General features: G+C 41.6%; 1 protein-coding gene across 5 annotated transcripts in view; it reads left to right on the top strand.

The window, feature by feature from the left end:
* The window catches only part of lmo3 (LIM domain only 3), a 38,462-nt gene extending 34,209 nt beyond the window's left edge, over positions 1–4,253 (top strand). For all 5 annotated transcript variants that reach the window (XM_079655199.1, XM_079655197.1, XM_079655195.1 and 2 more), the window contains one exon: positions 1,958–4,253. In XM_079655199.1, coding sequence (XP_079511325.1) covers positions 1,958–2,063 — 106 coding nt within the window. In that variant the 3' untranslated portion in view covers positions 2,064–4,253. The remainder of the gene's footprint in view (positions 1–1,957) is intronic.
* Positions 4,254–20,702: the final 16,449 nt, after the last annotated feature.

Genomic DNA, 20,702 nt, shown 5'->3' on the forward strand with positions numbered 1-20,702 from the left:
TGAAGGTTGAGCTATAGCTAGCTAACACAATAACATGTGTTAGCTGCATATAAGTGACAAAATAAAGGAAAAAACCTGAACTGGTGTAAATGAATACAAAATAATCAAAGCAGATCCTAACAAAAAGGGTTTGGGGGCTCACTGGTATGATTTGTATGAACATGAAGTAAAGTAGGGTTAGGGTTGGGGTTAATACATTAAAACCTTAAAAATGTGTTTGATTTTCCTAAATAGATATGCCTTACACATAAGTCTTAATTGAATATTTATATTATATATATTCTCTTTTCCTATGTGTTGGTAACAGTGAGGAAAAGCCAATAAACGTTTAAAAAAGGTTGCGTTTAATGATGGTTATAAGTTCCTCAAATCAGGAGGAATTTGGGTTCATTGCTGGTTTTAAAAGCTCAAACTGGAAAAATGTACATACATAGTAGCTAATAGCTTTGGATAAAAGCATCTAACAAGTGACATGTAATGTTAAATGATGTATAATATCAGAAGTTACTTACACAAACTAGCTGGTTATCCAATGTTTACTGAAATGTCAGGGGCAGCAAACAAATATACAGTATGAGCCTTCTGCAATTGTTTTTAAGAAAGTGGAAGTACTAGGGCAACACAATGTCCTTTTATTAGACACGCCTGTGATGGGCCCAGTGTAATATCGTCATCATAATTGGTGCACAGATGTCACATATGCTGTTGACATTTCACGGAGCAGAAACAATTTGTCTGTGTGAAATAAGTGGAGGGCAGGGATAAGAGCTGTGAGGGGGGGGAGGAAGAGGATGACGGCGAGGGAGGGCGGCAGTACAAAAATAAAGGGAGATAAAGCTAAAGTGGGAGTGGGCCCGACACAGACCCTAATACATTCTGGGAGAGAATGTGTCATTTTAACAGGTCATTTGTATCAGAGAGGATGACACCGGTACATGAAGCACACCTCTGCCTGTGTTTAATCACCGTGTCAAACAGTTTAGATGAATGGATATTAGTCTTCTGTGTTTAGTTTGTTAATGAAAGTGTGCGAGCATTGTCAAACTAAAATAGACATGTGAGAAAACAATTGATTGCAGTCACCTAATGTACATATTGTATAAGTGACTGACAGACTTTAATGCTCATGTCAGAATCAGAATGTTCAGCTTTGTTTTTTTTCCAAATAAAATGTCAGCTCTTCCTCAGAGCATTTGGATTTGTTTCCAGAAACACACCATTCTCACACTTTGTATTACTTTGCGTCGGCACCTACGGTGTATTTGAATCCTGCTAATTGGTCCCAAATGGATGTAACAAATCAGCCTCTCAATCTGCCCTGCAGCCCTCAATAAATGCTGCAAACAGCCCAGGCTTGTCAGGTACCTGAGCTCCATGCGCTGTGTGCAGCTCCCAGCACTGAACTCAGCAGTCTTAACATCCAAGGAAGTCAAATGGAGGCGAGGCTCACTGTCCCCATCCCCTAACCCCAGCTCCACCTCCCCTTTGGTAAACACTGGCATCGCTGCTTGCCGACCTTGTCTAACCTGTACATTGAGAGAGATAAGCAGCCCTCAGGACAATACAGGAAGAGTTACTGCTCTTACGCATTCAACATAATCTCCACTTGGCACTATGCTGAAAGGTCAAGCGTAACTGCCCCCCCCCAACTGGGGCTGGACGGGCCGCTGCCGAGGTCGGTGGGGGTCTCTGTAAAAACTGCAGCTGAAAAGGGAACCTCGGCTTGAAACAGAGATTATTCCACCAACACCCCCCCACCCCCACCCCCCTCCCACCCCTGAATTTTCCCCCTTGTAATTGAGTTGACTGTTTCCTAAAGGAGAGCCTAGCTTGCACACGGCAGCGTTGCAGCTGGCTAGGCCTGCTAGCCTACAGCTCAGTGCTAATGATGAGATTCTTGCTTTGATGCTTATGTAAACCCCCCCTTTCCCTCCTCTGTCTCTTTTGTGTTGTGCAGGTTTTGTGTGGGAGACAAGTTTTTCCTGAAGAACAACATGATCCTGTGCCAGACAGACTACGAGGAAGGGCTGATGAAGGAGGGCTACGCTCCCCAGGTCCGCTGACCCTCGCAGGCCAACGAGAAGGAAGAGGAGGAGGGAGAGGAGTGGGAGAAAGAGAGAGACTGAAGGAGAGCTTGCAATCACACAACAAAAAGCACTATTGCCTCCTGTCCAGCTCCTGTCCAGCTCCTGTCCCCCACATGTACATAGCTAAGCAGAGGGGACACTCCGCTGTACAGAATAGCCATAGAGATGCCGGTGTGGGGCGGGGAAGGGCCCTGGAAGCCTACAACAAACTACAAGTATGAAAAAAAATAGTGTGGCCATTTTTTTTTTTGTAACGGATGCTGCCTCTTTCCTCATGGCCAACCAACACCAGCCTCAGAGCAATTTCTAACCAACAGCTGATCCCAGTTGTTGGAAAGCAAAAAAAAACAAACATTTTAACCAACCCAAAAGCAGTTGTGTCTCTTCTTATCTGCAACTTCTACTTGAATCTGAAACACACTGAGGTATTGTCAATCAACTTTCAGATAAAGACCTTTTTACTGTATGATATCAGATTTAAAACACGGTGAATGTAAAGAGGGCACAAATAACACTGATGACTCATTTGTTGCTTGGTATGTATGGTTGTGTGTGTCTGTGTGTGAGCATGCTGGGTATGAATCCGTCATGCAGTCCTGTGATGCTAAGTCTTGTCCATATAGTCGGTTCAGATCCTTAAGATTCCAGAATATTTACATGCTTCCCAATCACACAGCTGCTTTGGCTCACAGGCACAAAATCAGAGTTTTGGAAATAATAATGTGTTTCTCTGGATGAATAGAATCTCGTACACAATCACTACATACATATACTCCATAACGTCAATAAATCCAGATCACCCTTGAAGAATACTGTCACAGAGGAATGTAATTGGCTTTTTGAATATCAATGAACAGAACTTTGCTGGTCAAAGGGAGCAGCATTTGATGGCATGTAAACTACAGTGGTCAGTATTTGTCTTTATTTGAACAATGAATAGAATGGTGTTTAATGTGAAAAGCATTGCTATAGTGATGAAACCCTTTCTATCTTCTATTGTTCTGAATTTTTTGCCTGCCCAGCACCAAACATTATTCGAAGTTAGCAACTAGTTAGCTACAAAGCCAGATATTTAAAATATATGTTTGAGCGGTTGGAGGAGACCAAAACAGAGCTAAAAGGAGAGTAAACATTGGATTTTCATGTATCTATTGGACAAACGCCAACCCAATGACACGCTAATGTTGCTTGCAGGTTGACCCAACATTCGTTAACCTGCAAATATTGCTTTATCTTTTGAATTCGCAACTATCGAACTGCTGTGCAAGTAATCTGGATGTGTTAACAGGCAAGAAGCATGTTAGGCAACAACATCTGAATAAATAAATAAATAGCTAAAGCGGCTTTAAACATATGGACCAGACTTAATGCCTGTAGACAACTGTGTGGTTGTGCAAGATCATCTTTCATATAATCGACAAGAGTCAAGGTTTTATTCCTGAAATGCATTCCGCCAGAGCCCCTTTCAGCCGCGCTCTGGCAGCCCGGGTTTGAACTCTAACTCCAGGCTTAGTTCTGAAAAACGGCTGTATATATTTTTTTTTGCTGGAGACGGTCTTTCTATTTATCCAAACCTTGCTTTCATACTGCTCAAACAGAAAATGTGAGGAAATGCTGGTGGAGGCAGGTTGTTGTAGCGTTTGTAGGGTTGTAGGGATTGGTCGGGGATGGTGGGGGTTGGGTAGTTTTTGTACACTATTTATTTGATAAACATTCAGTGCATCACCTGTTGTCCAACATTTCACATTGTTTGACATGCTGATACTTGAATCCAATCGATGATTTGTCAATCACTGTTTGTTTTATGTCGGGGGTGGCTGTGTAATTTCCAACACAGCCAGTTAACTGCACTCTGCGGCGGGTCGGTCACCTTCAGATCTGGTCATCTAAGTCTCAATGACTCCCTGCTGCGGGGGGGTTGAATCCAATATTAAATCCAAGCAGGTGCAACAGCGCTCAGCACCATTTCTAGCTGAAAAAAAACCTTCTTTACTTTGTAAATTGTGGGTGTACATAAAATAAATATTAATTTTTGCTTGCTATTGTACAATGATTTCTTTTTATGTGTCATCCAGCATGAGATGTTTATTTTTAGGACAACGCTTGTAAATACTGTAATTGTAATAATTTTAAGCACAAATGTAATACAGTTTTATTGTGTTACCAGTGAGTGTGGCGTCTTTTTGTCTTCAACTGTTATTCAAGGCTGAGATTTGTGTCTGAAGAAAGTTTTTAAGTCGGTGTTCGCTGGAACAACAAAGGTTAAGTATCTAGCCCAAGGGCACAGCATTAGATGCAAAGCAGCCACCATAAACCGCCTGTTCCCTGTCCATTACCCTAACCAGCAGAGCATGTTGTAGTCTATGATATATGATCGATCTAAAGTGCAATCATTTCCTCAGTTTGTTGTCTCCGCTGCTTATAAAAATGCCCTTTTTTCAGTTTGGTCCCGATGAAAGGGAGCTCAAAATATTTCCGAAAGAAGAGCCTTGGTTGCAGGGATTACATTTCCCGTATTAATGAGATTCATTTTTCAAATCCATCCTTTGTTCAGTTCTAAAAACACAATGGGCTTTCATCTTGTCAGAAGGAAAAAAGTGGATTTTCTATTTTTGGTACTGTCATGTGTCAAACATTGAAGAAAAAAAAGAGATAAACCAATGCTTCCGTGATACTTTGCCATCAGCTGCTTTCAAGAAGCGGCAGCAGCTATCTCCTCGTGGGTTGTTTCAACTAATTACCTGGATTTCAATTTAGAATCATCTGGAATGTCGAAGTAAAACATTTGGATTAAAGTTATTGCTCTAATTAGCGAGGTGCTTCCAAAGTGGCCTGTGAAGTTTGTCGACACTGATGCTTACATCACATTACAGAGGATAATATCTAGGCCAATTAAGCTAATTGAATTTCCTTATCGAGAGACACAGAGAAGAGAGAGAGGCTCTTTGATTAGGCTCAAGCTGTTGAAAGTTCTTCAGATGAAAACACATGGAGATTACAGCCGAGTCAAATTAAAAGAAAGTGTGGCAACCATGGGGAGAATTCTCACTAATGGCAGACATGTGTCATGTGTTATTATGGTGCAGCTTCTCCAGAGTCAGATGTTAACCCCTGAATCCTGCCGCTGATAGCGTAGCATCATTACCGCCGTGTTGTCTGCTTTCAAAGGGATAATGCATCGCAAAGTAATGGCTGCCTGAGCCACAATGTATGTAGACGAATAAAGGTGGTTTTCTTAGGAGAATACTACAACCGTCTAATCATTTACTGTGGGATAATGCAACCATTTATATAAAACAGATGGTGTTATGATCACTGCGGTAGGAACAATGTTTCATGTGCTTGAGGAAAACAGCCAAAAAAACTAAAGTATTGTTTGAGAGACAAGAACCAATAAAGATAAATAGGCTTGGATTTGATGTATTTGTTATGTTGGGGTTTTTAAATGCAACAATGTGACACGACAGCATCAAAAAGTCAAACGGTTTGGGCTATCATCAGCTTTTTGTTCGATTATCTGTGATGGATTACACATGTTCAAATATACCATACTGAAATAAATAAAGCGATGGTCACCTATATGGTCACAGAAGTGGAAAAACCCAAACATACAGTAGCTGGTAAAGATCTCTAGATCGCAAGACTAAGTTTTATTTAAAGTCGGTCTTTATCACAAAAAGGAAATCTCTGCCATGTCCCTGTCCAACTCAGTCTCACGGCATTTTGTGTTATAATCACGACATTTAATCTATTGATTCGTGTTCACCAACAAGATTTCCCCCTTTTTTTTGTTGCCCAATCAGCTACAGTGAGTTGATGAAGCACAACGAAAAACAGAGACCCCAAACTCTCCCACATTAGGGATGGCAATCATTAAGAGCATTTAGAAAAAGCATTAGCTGCCAGGCTGCGTATCGTTAGCGTCTTCATCCCTGTGTTACAGCTGACCCTGGAGTTAGCGCTGGGTGTGCAGTTAGCCCTGCTCACAAACGGCTCCAGGGGCAAAAATAATGATCTTTACAGACATGCCAATGCTATCTGGACCAGATAACACTGCTTTAATGACTCCTTATCCTTTGGCCCTTTCAAGGAGATGGGTGCGCTGGCAAATATCTTCCCGTTGTTGGGTCATTACCTCTCTATTGCAGGGATAATAGACTTTTGTATTTTTAGTCTGATTTAACTACTTCTCAACTGAGTGAAGCCCTTTGAACGATTATTCAACCCTCTGTGACAAAGCATAACACCCAGGTCACCGTTACTCATTCACAAATCAGAGCCAAAACAAATCACATTGGCACATTGACCAACATCAAATGGAAATATAATAGTCTGAATAATGATTGGTGGTACAAAAGTTGAGTTGCTTTGAGGTTGTAACTAATGTATATCACTACCAAATATGTAGGTTTTCCATTTGTGGTGGTCATTTGTGGACCCACTGTCCCCCCAACCCCCTAAATCATATTGCAGTCACAATACAGGGAGGGAGGAAGGTAGCAACACACTATTTCCATACAATGTTTTTTTGATTGCGTAAGTAATCCTTAGAAAACAGCTGGTGGTGTTAGGAATGCAGCTGCTGCTACACCTCAGTCATGGCTGTCAAAGCAGCTGTTTTGACTTTGACAGTTGATGGAAAGCAGCTGCTTTGACATCCCCTCACTGAGTTGTTGAAATATTCCATGTTGAATTTAATAGAGATATCTGTGGTCCTCACAGAATGTGTCCTATAAACCTGGTAGTCCTTTGACCCTTTCCTATTTCCACCAACACTCAACAAGGTCTATCTTCAAAACTAATGAGCGAATGTATATGAAATTTGCTAAGGATGTTCATAAAAGGGTTGGAAAACAAGCTGATATAAATGATGTCAAGACAAAGAAATCTGGCTTTTATATGCTGCCTTTATGTACTCGAGTAATGAATAACATTCCCATTGCTTGAAAATGTTGTTGGATGGTATTGATTGTTCTAGTGAACTTTAAGATGTTACCGGGCAAGTAAAGTTACAGCTTGTAGAAAACTTTTTTTATTGGAATTAACTATAGCAATACGTTGGATGATGCTGTTTGAGATATTATTTTAGATTAATGGCCACCCTATGACCTCCTTTCAGCCTCCCAACCCTGCTTCATTTATGCCACTCTCTGATTCTCCCTGTGTGTTGTGATTGTTTAGCTGGAGTCAGAGCAGCATCGTACTAGCTGAAACCATTTCCATAATCAAGACTCCTACAAACACTCCCCCACATTTAATACCAGATTCATAATGGATTCACTGTTTCTGCTCTGAACCACCAACACCAATTACTCCATCGCCTGTCTGTGTCTGCACCTGCGTCCACCTATTCTGCTGCCCCGCTAAACACTACCTTTGCTAAATCGTTGGGCATTATCCCTTATATATTATACAAAGCTTTTGCAGAGGATGTGATTCAAACGTATCGAATGATCCAGGCGAATGTGTAATGCTAAGCTGTGTAGCATAATGTTATCTCGTCAGTATGAAAGGCATCTAATGCAGCTAACCAGGCTGATTATTGACATTCTAGATAGCAACAAATGTTGATGTCCCTGAGACACACAATTAGCACCACATTGATTGCAGTGGCATCTCAAACACATGTTCCAGCATTAATCTGACCCAGTCAACACATCCCTTATTTCAGGGAACACAACAAAGAGAGTTTTGATCACTGAGGAATCTGCCTGTCATTAGCCACATTGCAGTCAGAGGAGCCAACGGTCTGTGAGATGCAGGATTCTGGCTCTCAGAAATCTTTCTTTTGATGTACCAGGGTAACTTCTACCAGATGCTCATTTAGGTCTACCAGCTCAACCATGCAAGGAAAATGACTGCAATCCACCTCCCATTCACAAACATACTCACGCACATCACCTTTGACTAACAGAAGCTATGCTCTGCAATGTTATTGAAAGTGTTTTAGTGATAAAAGTGGGCCTCTAGTAGTACTAAGAGAAATATTAATGTTCTTCTCAGATGGCAGCGCTGATGTCAATATCGCCGTATCTCAAACACTGAGAACTCGTTTGTTTGTTCAGATATGATTTATGTTGAATCAAAAGAAACAGCCGAAGCCGTAGTGTGTTTACTGATCCAGCCGCAAATCAAACATCCAATCTGGTCATGCTGCGTCGGGAGGAGGGTGGGGGGTCGACTTCTCTCCTTCTCCCAGTTAGTAACAGAGATCTGTGGATTTCTGTTTGTTTGTTGCCCTGGTTTCTGCTACTGCCAGTGTCATGGCAATCAAAGCTGGATGCACCTAGAACAGGGGGAAACGGTGCCACCCTCCCCATCCTCCATTGCCGGTGTGCCGACCCTGTGTGCCGACCCTGTGTGTTTACGATGTGCTGTTTCCATATGACCTAATCTCAAACAAATTGGAAAGATGATTGTCATCTGCAGGGGGGAAGGAGCTGCATTATTTTCAACAATAACCTTCAGAAAACCTTTCATGAGGAAAAAAAAAGAAAAGAAATCAAGAAGTGGATTATTCAAAAGGCAATTTTCTTTCAGTTTCCAAACCCACCCAGCTCGTTTGGTGGAGAAACGTTGTGCGATGAGACGTCTTATTTTGTTGTGTGAAATGGCGGAGGAGATTCAAAGGCAATGCTCCCTCTCTCTTTCCTCCTCCTCCTCCTCCTCCTCTCTCTCTCTCTGGAGGATGAGTGTAATCAAACAGGGCAGATGGAGGATCTGAGGAGAACTGTGTATCAGCAATAAACTGTTTTAGAAAATACAGACAGCAATGGGCACTTTACCTACACATTACACACACTCACAAACTCTCAGTTAAATGTTTAAGCAGGCAATGGAAATGGAAAGGTATGTGTGGAAGGAACAATATACCTTATCACCAAAGATATGTAGATTCCCATGGACACCTTTGGCCTACTCCTGCTTAGAACAATACCCCTTAGTTCCAATGATGGAAATCCTAACGCTTCAGCATTAAATAACATTTGTTAGTGGTTACCAGTGTGAGTTTAGAGGAGACCACTTCCCATTCCAACATGACAATGCCCCCATGCAGAAAGCCAAAGCCAAATCCAAAAAGTGTTTTCCCAGTGTGTTTTAGGTAATCCCATCTAACTGAAGCAAATGTGGTCAAAATGTGGCACTATAACTTCTGTGTTAGTTGGTTACATCATTAGGCCCAAAAAGACTTACATTTTTAACTAAATCAACTACCCAGAACAAGCACTTTTAAAGCCCTTATTTAAAAGGGACCTATCATGCAAAATGCACTTTTTGATGTATTTTATACATAAAGATGTCTCTTTTCCTCCGTACCCAAATCTCTAAAAACGGGGCTACAACGGAGCTGATCTAGATTTGCGTCCGAAATGACGTAATATCGGAAATGTAGGCTGACTTTACACCCACGGTCCTATCAGAAACGTTTCTATCAGAAACAATGCCCGACTGTTTTGGACGTAATATGGTCGGTGCATGTTTATATTAGCATCGCTAACACTCAGAGCTAACCTGTACTGCAGAGCATGTGTGTGAAGAAGCAGGAAATAAAAAGGAACTCGCCTTGTGGTATAACCGGCAAGAGAGAAAGCCTTTGAGCTCCATACTGTTTCAGAAATAATCCTTGATAATCCATGATATGGTGTTTCATCACCGCAGTATCTGCCGGTAGCATCTCCCGCATGAGCTCAGCCCCCTCCTTTTTTTTTATCAATTTCTTTTTTTTTTTAGAATGGCTGATCTGTTTGGTATTTTGAGCAAAACACTTCATAGACATGTTTTTTATATTTTTGTATATATCTGAGACCTATGCCATTGCCTAAAAATAGCATGATAGGTGACCTTTAAATCAGAGTTGTTTCCCCTTTCCATTCATTTGACTGAGTCGTGATTGAATTTGCTTCAGTTTAAAGCATGAATGAGTATAGTATGGTTTGATGTAGGCATTGAAACCCTAACCCTATTTTGAGTTGGTAAAAAGCATATTTAGTTTTTGCTTTAACAAGGGTTTTAAAACAGAGATCAATTGAGACGAATGTTTCTTCGCTTTGAGTCCTTGTGTGTCAAGATGAGTGGCAATTATATCCAGCTCCATTTGCATTAGATCAATGGATTAAGAACACTGATGCAATGATGAGTAAACATCATTTTTGAATGATGTGTAAAAGTATTCTATTGCATGTGGAGGAAATGTTTGGGTATACTCACACTTAGCTCGAGTCTCTTTACACTTTTGGCTACGTAGTACACATACATATTGACAAGAAAATCTACAAGAGATTGTACATTGCAATCAGAGAGATACAGTATGTCCACGTTTTTGAGCAAGTCCACAAATCCAGTCTTTGTCAAGTCTGTCACCACCTTCCCGCAGCTGCTGGCGCCACTTCGTCCGGTCCTCTGCCAGCCTCTCACAGTTGTCCGTCGCAATGTCCGGGGCCTTCATGTCACGTTTTACGAATGAACGAGATTTTAATACCTCACATTTGCTGTAGAAACCAGATGTGTCTTCATTTCAGTAGTAAGATATCCAGGTTGTGTGCAGAATAGCTATCCTCATAAATATGACTAATTACAAAGCTTGCATTCGGCTTTTTCAATAATAGGTCCAGTGTGCTGCAAGGTCAGGATCTCTCCACCAATCAGATCTCATGTAACATCACACGGAAGCCGTAACCCCCATCATTAACTCTACCTGCACGTCTCAACCTGCTGACTGCTGGCCTGCAAGCTCTCGCTACCGAGTGCGTTATTAAGGAGTCTGTGGACTGAGGTGACGCTAACAACAACAGTGAGCTCTACAACTGAGCAGGCCTAGCTGTAATTGTGCAGTGGAAGTGCACAGGGGTTGCTTGATCAGGACACTGGGCCTCCTTCCTAATGGGTCCTCTGGAGAATCCGAAGCTGGTGCTCCTCCTGTCAATCCAGCGGCGTCCTCGTGACACCAGGGGATCTTGACGGGGGCCGGGGGCCTCGCTGTAATTACTGTTCACAGTCCCATCACGGAACCTGACATCCCTAATACCCCGGCAAGCCCCAGCCTGAAAGGCCAAGGTGGCCCGCAGAGTCTGAGAGAAAGCTTAATTTCTGATCTGTCATAAAGCAGGTGAAACGGTGAAAAGTCTGTCAGATTGTGGGGCTGTCACAGAAATCCCCCAAAAGCCGGAAGTTAGTGATGTATTTAAGTGACATTGGGGGGTTCCTATTGGGACATAGATACTGTCCCACAGGATTAAGAGATGTAGGTGCTATGTTTACACTATGTTCAACATGTTATATTTCATATTTCCTACAGATGTTATCAGCATGACTCTCATCATGTCCCTGTGTATTGTAATGTATTTGTGTTGGTGAAGTCATGAAACACGTATTTTGGCCGCCTCCACGATTGACTCCCAGACCCCACTTGCATGATTTTCAAGAGCACACCCACATGCAGCACTTGTAGGGTGTAAGTCACTTTGGGTTGAATACGTGGGCAGAGTGAGAGAGGAACAAAATATGAGAACAAGCAGAGACAGTGTGACTGCCAAACGATCCTGGAGTGTTTGTATTTGTCTCTGAAGATGGAGCGGGCCAGTTGAGAAGGGCTGTCTCTGGAGAGCCACTGAGCCAAAGCCATGGCCGAGGCTCTACCCCGGGGCCTCCAAACCCCGTACAGCACCACTGAGGCACCAGGACTTACCTGGGACTGCCTGCAGGGACAACAAAGAAACCAAAACTGTGAGTATGAATTATAGATATGTGATACAAAGGGAAGCTGCTTAACAATGCAACAATACAGGCAGAAAGTTTCAGGGGCAATCAACATGTGAAATAAATGATTCATTTTTAAAGAATCAGCACAGGGAATTCCCTGAAGGCCTTTCAGTATCATTTACACTTAACCACATATGTGCTCTCTATGCAGTACATTCACAGTGAGTATAGTAATACTTCAAATACTCTGAACTCAGTATATATCTTTTTAATCTTTTTGTTTGTGTTATTGTCTTCCATGTACTTATTGGCAAGGCTCTGAAAGAGAACCATGGGCATACTGTTAGCTTGTTTACTTCAGTATTAAACTTCTGTAAAACTTGCTTTTTGCAGAGCTGATAAGATGAGGTTTACTCACTTTAAGTATCTAGTATTGGTGAATAACAGTAGTCGACAAGGGTAAACACGCAACTATGGCCCAGAAACAGTCTATTAGAAGAAACATGCTACAGCTACAGAAACGTTGCCAATTCAAAACCACCCAAAGATCCAAGACAAATACAGTACAAAAATGGATACTGGTTAAAGAAAACGAATACATTAACAACCAACTTGCTGGGAAATGTCAAAAACACTGAATTTCCAGTCAGCAAAACAGAAGTTCTCAAGAGCTCCAAGGGGAACACTAAGAGGCACAGCTGGATTTTCACCTCAAAAGAAATAGACCAGAAAAGAGTGTATTTTTTTAAGCAGGAAGGAAAATGCACATAGAGTACTAATACAAATTATTGCTAGCTGTTTGGCATCATTTCTGTTTCTCCTAATGGAAGTACTGTATGCCGTTGTGGTGCATTTAGCCTCGTCGGCCACCATAGCCTAGCTCCAAAAACACTGGATGCTACAATTCCTAAATACACATCCATGCCTGATTCACATGTGTTTCAAAGTCCAATTTACTACTTTGTACAGTCTAAGTCCAACCAAAGATAACCGTCATTACATCCCGATGGCATCATCTGAGTTATTCACATATCATGATTATTTTTCTCTTCAACATTACGTCTATAATATATCAGAAAATCGTGAAACCTGTCCATGACATTTTTCTAGAGTTCAAGGTGATGCCCTTAGATTGTTTATTTGTCTGACCAATCGTATAAATATATTCCGTTTAATATCATAGTGTCGTGCGGGTGTGAGTACGAGGCAGTATGGGAAGGTGCCAAACACAGATTTCCACGACAGACGGGGACAGTTCTATTATTTATATACAAAAGTGAGGAATCATATGCTTACAGGCAAGGGTAGAAAGTCCCAACAGAAGTAACAGACCATCCAATCAGTTAACAGGAATCAGAAACAAGTACAGTAACACGTTCCAGGGTACCAGCTGCAGGGTTCAGCTAAAGATTGCAGGTTACCGGGTGCCGAATACAGGGCGAGAAGGCAAATGCATAAAGCACATAAAAACATTGATGACCTGGCCATGAGTGAGTGGAAAAGGGATGATTACATACTGCAGGGCTGATAAGGGATGGATGGCTATGGGTCATGTGACTGGGACTGTAAGGAAAGGGGTTACTACAGCCTTTAGGCCTAAGTAATCCCAATGTAGCCACGCCCTTAAGCATACACAGCTTTATCGTCTATTTGAATTTAAATGTACTAAATAAACCTCATGCTGTATTGGAGAAGACTTGTAACAAGCAATTGAGAACATAAACTAATTGGGAAAATGTCTACTGAGCGTATCAGTCAATTGGGAAGTAGGGTCATTTTTTCATAGTCTTCCATACAATCAGCCCTTATTTTTGCAACATTTGCAAATTGTACATCCAACATATGGCAAATAATGACCTTCACCTGCAGACTGTGTTTTTGTTCCTGCTCTAAATACACCTCTCACCAGTTCCTGCAAATGAAAACCTTGTAATTATGTTCAGCTGTAACAAGCATCCTCTGCACCGTCAGCAGCCTGTTCAATTCATTTTTAGTTCTAATAAAGGGCGACACGTTTGGCATATTTGTTGCAATTAGTTTTCACGATTGCCAGGGTTGAGCATGACTCTTACTGAAAACATTTTATCTTTAATTTGGATGGAAAAAGAGTTGTCCCACAAGACAGAATCCACACCCCAAAGTATCCCAATCAACGCAACTCCTCCAAGACCTTGGGGTTGGCGTTAAAGGGTTTTCCTTTTTACCCCCTTTTTCCCCTCTCTTCCTCCCCTCCCTAAACTTAATCAAGCAATGGAGTGAGGAAACAAGGGATAGTAGATAAAAGTGTTGGGAATGGTAATGATGCCAAGTAATGATTTCCCTGGAGGAAATCTGATCTATTGCCACAGGGAAAAGATGGAGAAGAAAGGCCTGGGGGAGGGAGGGGTGGAGGGAGGGGGAACCCACATCAGCATTTCATGCAGGAGCACCTAAGCCATAGGAGAGGGAGGAGAGACCAAATAATGGAGAGGAAAGATTTTTTTAGCACCCTGTGGGTGGCTTCATCTGCCTCTTTCTCTTCTCTCATTCTCCTCATCCCTCCTCTGTGCTCAGAGCATGCAGAGAGCATGTATAAAGACAGAATGCCCGAGGGGAATGAAGGTCTGGTGCAAGCAAGGTGAAATTAAACAGCTGAAAGGTATGATTTAACAATGTACAAAACTCAATAAGTGCAAGATAAACAATACATTAGACGTGTCTTACAGGAAAAAGGGGGCAAACATCTCTTTATCGATCCAATCGTCAAAAATGAATCTGCTTCCCTGCTCCTCCTGCAAAGGATAGTGGACAGCAAAGAAATCAAAGCAGTTAGTGGAACAGCCTTCCCCTTTTATAAAGCTCCAACCAGCTGTATGTAGAGGGTGCAGTGTTAAATATACCTTTTGTTATACGATCTTATATTCTGCAATGTTCGGTAAGCTAATGACACAAGAGTGACCTTGTGAATGCAATGTTGCCAATTGTAAGCTCATCGTACGCTACCATATGTCCTGTGGTGCCTTTAGTTCAGAATCTTCAAGCAGTGTATTTGATTGCAGAAAAAGAAAAATCCATGTATTGGTTCTTTTGTGCATCAACAAAGTCCAATAGTGTTCAGTTTCAAACCGAACACATACAGCGTGACAAACAAGCTTAAGCTCCACTGCGGTTCCGCGATGACCACAATACAAAGTGACACTTAAATGTACACACAGTGAACAAACAGTTAAGATGCCATAAGATGCTTCGGCGTACAACATAGTTACTGTAGTTTGCTCATAGGCCTGCATAGAAATCCCATAGAGTAGGTTTAAGGTTAGGATTAACCCTGCCCCCCGTTGTCATTGGTTCATTATCTCCTTATTGAATGACCACAGTAAAGCAGATCTCATCATGGACATGTCACTAACATCCAGGACTGTGTTGCTTCTCTAATCTGTTGGAAGAGGGATCACATCTTTAAGAGTTATTGTGACAGGAAAAAGAAAGGAGACAGGTGATGAGCAGCTCTGGACCACGAGCAGCAATTTATTTTGCCTCCAAATGAGTTTTCCTCACCATGCTCAGAGTGTGCGATGTGTGTAGTAGCTATTATCCTTGCTCTGTTCAATTATTGATTTGCGAGTGCCACAGGGTGCAAACCAGAGCACACCACGCACAGGCCAAATAAATCTGTTTGCAATTTTTTCGGCTTTCTCTCTCTCTTGTGCTGCCATTTCCAGATCCCAGTTTTGCCAGCAGGCTCAAACCTTTAGCAGGTCTGCTTTCCCCCGTGCGGGCGGCGTTGCAGTCCCACCCCCAGCATCAGTGACATCTCCACAGTGTATGAGGGATGTTGCCTTGACAAATCCCCCTCATCCTCCCCCCCCCCCCCCCCATCCTCACAATCTGATCTGTCAAAGGCCCGGCAACACAACCGACACTCTGACATCCTCCTGTACTCAGTCTTTGCCTACCAGGAGCAGATTTGTCTACGCCTCCTTGGCCTGGAGAAATGTTGAAATGATCACACACAAACTACTATAATAGTCAGTTACATCACTGTAGCACCGACACTGAGCAACCTACAATGATGACATCATCCATTACTTATATCTAAGTTAGGTCTCCACACTCAGGGTGAGCACACTGCCTGTCAAAAGTTATTGAACACAGTGTGCTATATTTCTGCATTTGGCAAAGTTGGGTTGACTGGAAACTTTAAATTGTAGGTTTGAATGTGCTCTGCAATCTAGAGGCAGGTGGCAATGAGAGAAAATAATCTAAAAAGGGAAGAATCCTCTATACATGCAATGCAAAAAGTCAGCTCCCATAAAAGAGGGAAAAAGCAACGAAATGGGGAACAAAAAACGACTTTCAACGCAACATCAGTTCAAGTTACGCTGCTGAGTAAATCCCAAAAAAGACAATGAAGCTCCGATCTGTGATTGATGCAAAGTTTTAACACAACCTGTTCATTGGTCTTACTTATTACCCGGTACCACTTACTGTCATTTTTCAATGTGCAGGGCAGCCGTATAAAGTTAGTTAATATTGTAAATTCACACATTAGTAAGAGAGGAACAACAAAACGACTTGGTTAGATTTGAGACAAGATCATGGATCATTGGCCAATAACTATGTTTGTTACATAGCTTACGTGAGTTTAGAATGCTTCATAAATTGACTTACGAACGTTAGTGAAAATAAGTTAGCACTGACATTTGTTTTCTGGTATGATAAAACCCATGCATCTACACCAACCTCCTCCCTATAAAGACTAGAGATGATTGTTCGGGCCAATGACCAAGCACCATATTGGACGAGCTGGTAGTGAGAAGACGCTGCTTAACCATAGTCTGCATTCTAAATATGGCCTCAAAGTGTACAATCTAATGCATTGAAAGCAACCAATTAGCAGCAAAAACACCAAAGTGTTAAACATAACTTGCTCATTGGAACAGAGATGTATGAAAGATATATAAACACAATGCCTTTCAATAAAAAATGTATGATAAAAAAATAAACACAATGCCTTTGTAAAATTATGTATTGAAGTGATAGCTAAATTAAGAGCTACATATTAATTTCTCCTCAGTCACTCCCTGTGGTTTCTGCGATGCAGAAGCAGGAAGTGAATGATGATACTGAGTGGTGGGCAGTTTGTCTCTGCACTCATCATCACCAAGGTGTCACATGTGTCTTAGCAGCCCAGTCTTCCATCTGAGAGGACCAGAGGATGAAATATGGTGCTTGAGTCTCTCCACAGCCCCAACTCAGCTGCCACTGAGGTGGGGCGCCTGACAAGCATAAATTATGTTAATAGAATTTAATAAAAAACACTTTATTCCAAAGGTTTCGGTACTTTGAAATGTCAAGATGATCTAGTGGGCTACCTGGAGAGAATTCTGAAGCTTAAGTTAGAACACTAAAATATTAAAAGAAGAAATTGTGATCCCTCATGAGGAATGACAGAGCGTGATGAAAAATGGAGAATGCACAAGTGTGTCTCCCAGGTGGAGTTTTCTCCATTTATTAATTGATCTGAGTGCTGGATCTAGTCCTTCATTATGGCTCTGTATAATGAAGAAGATATTAAACCGATTTGGGAATATTTTAATGAAAGAATTGCCTTTTTTGTCAATTCCACTCTGTAATTTGCAATCACACTGTTATCTAAAAAAACAGCAGAATTGCAATTAAGTAAGAAATTGGGCTTTTGTGTTAAGTTTGGTGATTATCAACCACTGTCTATTGAAGAGTGGAATTATCAGAAAATGATTCTTATGAATACAGAAAACACACACACACACACACACACACACACACACACACACACACACACACACACACACACACACACACACAAAGTAATGATGGTTAGACTGTAAATTATCCACTGCTGGTTGTTAATTGAACATTTCCATTGTTACCATGACAGACTGCCTATTGATTGGCTATTGGTGCCCCCACCACTCCCCCTGGCCTCAGGACACAGACTGACAGAAAGGAGCACAGTTTAGCATGGATACTGCTGTTAGCACAAGGATAAACAAAGGAGGGGAAATACAATGAAATAATAAAAGAATAAAAAGGAAAGAATGTAGCCAAAGTGAGGAAGTGAAATCTCTAAAAAGGGAATCAGGAGGCGGGGCAGTAACATTAGGTGCTTGGCCACGGTGTTCAATTACAGCATGCAGGATGTTAAATCAATAACATTTAAATTGCTTATGGTAATCACCTGCAATGCACCTCCAATCACTGGGATCAGCATAAGCAATCTGCTGACCCCAGCCCCGCTCAGCCACAGATTGAAACATATGAAGAGGAGTCATCTGGCTGGAAGGGTCAACCTGGATTTGGCATGTGTGTGTACGAGTGTGGATGTGGGTGTGCATGCACCAGGCTGGTCTAATACCATTTTTTTAAATTAGTAAGATGTCTTAAAATTCAAATACTGCTGTGTGCAGAAAAAGTGAGAGAAATGTGGTTCCCCCCCAAAGAGTAATTGAGAGAAGGAGACCAGCAGGAAAAGACCATGGATGTTGAAATGAGGCGATAGAAAATGAATATGAGGTCAGAGAGGCTGAGAGGAGTGCATTTGACCAAAATTCAAAAGGATTTTGAATGTTCTCATCTCTAATGGATACTGTGTTTTGAGTTTGAGAGTAAAGACTACTTGAAATGAAATATTCCCCATTTTTTTTTAAATATTACTTCTTAAAAAAACACAAATAAAAACAAAAACATCTTGTGAGTGTTCTTCATAATTTTGTCCTAACAGGGATTAAAAAAGGTGTGTACTGACAGATATCAGCCAAACGTTTGTTGTGTTGTTTCCTTAATTATTTGTTCCTATGGCAACATTCAAGTCAAAGGACTTTTCTCAACAAGATGACAAACAACACACAGGGTGAAAAGGAGTGGCAGCCGACAGCAGGAGAGACTTTGTAAAAAAGTTAGGAAAGTACGTACATTATTATGGTGTTGGCGATTAGTGTGGTTAATGTATGTGAAGAGATATATACATTTCAAAAGATGTTTGTATGAAGTGTGATGCAATCACGTCAAAAAGTGTTTCTACTTGTAATTGAATGGCCGTTGTTTTGAAAACAAAAAAAAGTATGACCTTATTCTGATACCCTTGTACTGCCTTCTCAATCTCTCACCATATGTCCAATTGTCCATTGAGTGTCATAGTTTTGATGAAGTGTATAGCCTACATCTTTAAAAGCATGAAGTCCGTCGCTTTTAGAAATTATATAAATGTTGGACAGACTTCTTTAATTTTGTGCCTGAAGGAAGGTTTAAGATACTAGGATAAGTCAAATAGCTTAGCATGTGCTGTACCTGTGTCATACTGTGAGCATTTCCACTGCAAAGACAGCTACCAGAAGCTAAGATGTTTTTTCACAGAGAGAAAAGTAAAGAAAATGTGGTCTCAAAATATCCACCTGGTGTTATCCAATTGATTCAAAAGTCTCTTCACCAGCCTTGAGTTGGATTCGGTCTAACCATTCATTAATTTTTCACGACCTTGGGTGCTGTTGTACGATATAAATATCTGGCTCACCTCAGCACCGGTGTGTAGTGTGACTTTGAAGTTGTGCCTAATGAAGCGGCTGTATAGTTAACCAGCTGAACAATAAGGCTCAGGGCAGATCTTAGGCATGTGGATGACAGCTAATGAAACGCAGACACAAAGCAAAGCGAACAGGCACACAGAGGTAACATCTTCAACTGGAGACACTACTGTAACTAATCAGGCTGTCATACATGAAGCTCTTCAGTAGTAGGCACACAATGAGAGACATGCAAATACTGTGGTAGCTGCATGTATGTGTATCTAACCCTGTCTCCAACAAAATATGTCTTACTTTTAATTAGCTTTATCAAATGTGTTTTGGGGTTGTGGTGAATGGATGGATGTTCAAACCACTTAATACAGCAGAAACAAGGGGTGTGTGTCCTGCCTCCCATGTGTTGTTATGTGTATGTAAGTTACCATGTTGTTCTTGTAGAAATGGTTATTAGAAATGTCCCATTATGTTATTAAAACACAATGTAGTAATGCCAATCTGGTTCACTTCAATAACATCTCATATATGTTTTAGGCCATTGTTCTGAAATTTAAAGTTTCCAGCGTGTAATCGCTTAACAATGACTTTAATGATTGTACCATATTTCGCCAACCTTATCAAACTCTACCTTTCCTAAAAGAAACCTAGAAGCTTTTCACAGAATTAAGAGCCTATTTTTGACATGAGTCTCGGCAGGGATTACACACAACCAGGGCCGTCCCTGGCAAACATGAGGCCCTACGCAAAGTTATATGATTAGGCCCTCTGTTTCACGAGCGTCGACCGGGGGGGGTGCTAGTGGAGCCTCGCAGCGCCACACTAAATCACCGCATAAGCGCATTTTCAGCTCAGTTGTGGCACCCTCTGCAAGATGAGGCCCCCTCCGCAAGGTGAGGCCCCGTGCAGTCTGCATGATCGGCCTGTAGAGAGGGACGGCCCTGCACACAACTCTCAACTAGGAGATAGCTGGACAGCTAGCAGTGCTTGCAGCACTAACAATGCCATCTGTGCTAACACAGCTATCAGCGCTAACCTGAGGGGTAAAGGGCAAGCATTATTCTTCCCCAACACCTTAGGTTATCAGCGTTAACTGCCATTTGTGAGCATATGGGAAACCCACATGGTCTCTACACAGTACACACAGGGTCTCTACACACATGGTCTCTACACACAGGGTCTCATGCACACAATGCTGGCCATGTCACCTAAACAAAGAACAGAGAACATCAAGAGTAGGCAGTGAACATTTTGCAGATACATTCAATTTTACCATATGTACTTTTTTCGAAAAACACAATCCAGGCAGATTCACTAAAAAACATTCTGCTAATGCAAACAGTTTCACATTCATTGGAGAAATGAGTCCACTGATGCAACA

This window comes from Notothenia rossii, assembly GCF_949606895.1.
Source record: "Notothenia rossii genome assembly, chromosome: 10".
Classification (NCBI taxonomy): domain Eukaryota; kingdom Metazoa; phylum Chordata; class Actinopteri; order Perciformes; family Nototheniidae; genus Notothenia; species Notothenia rossii.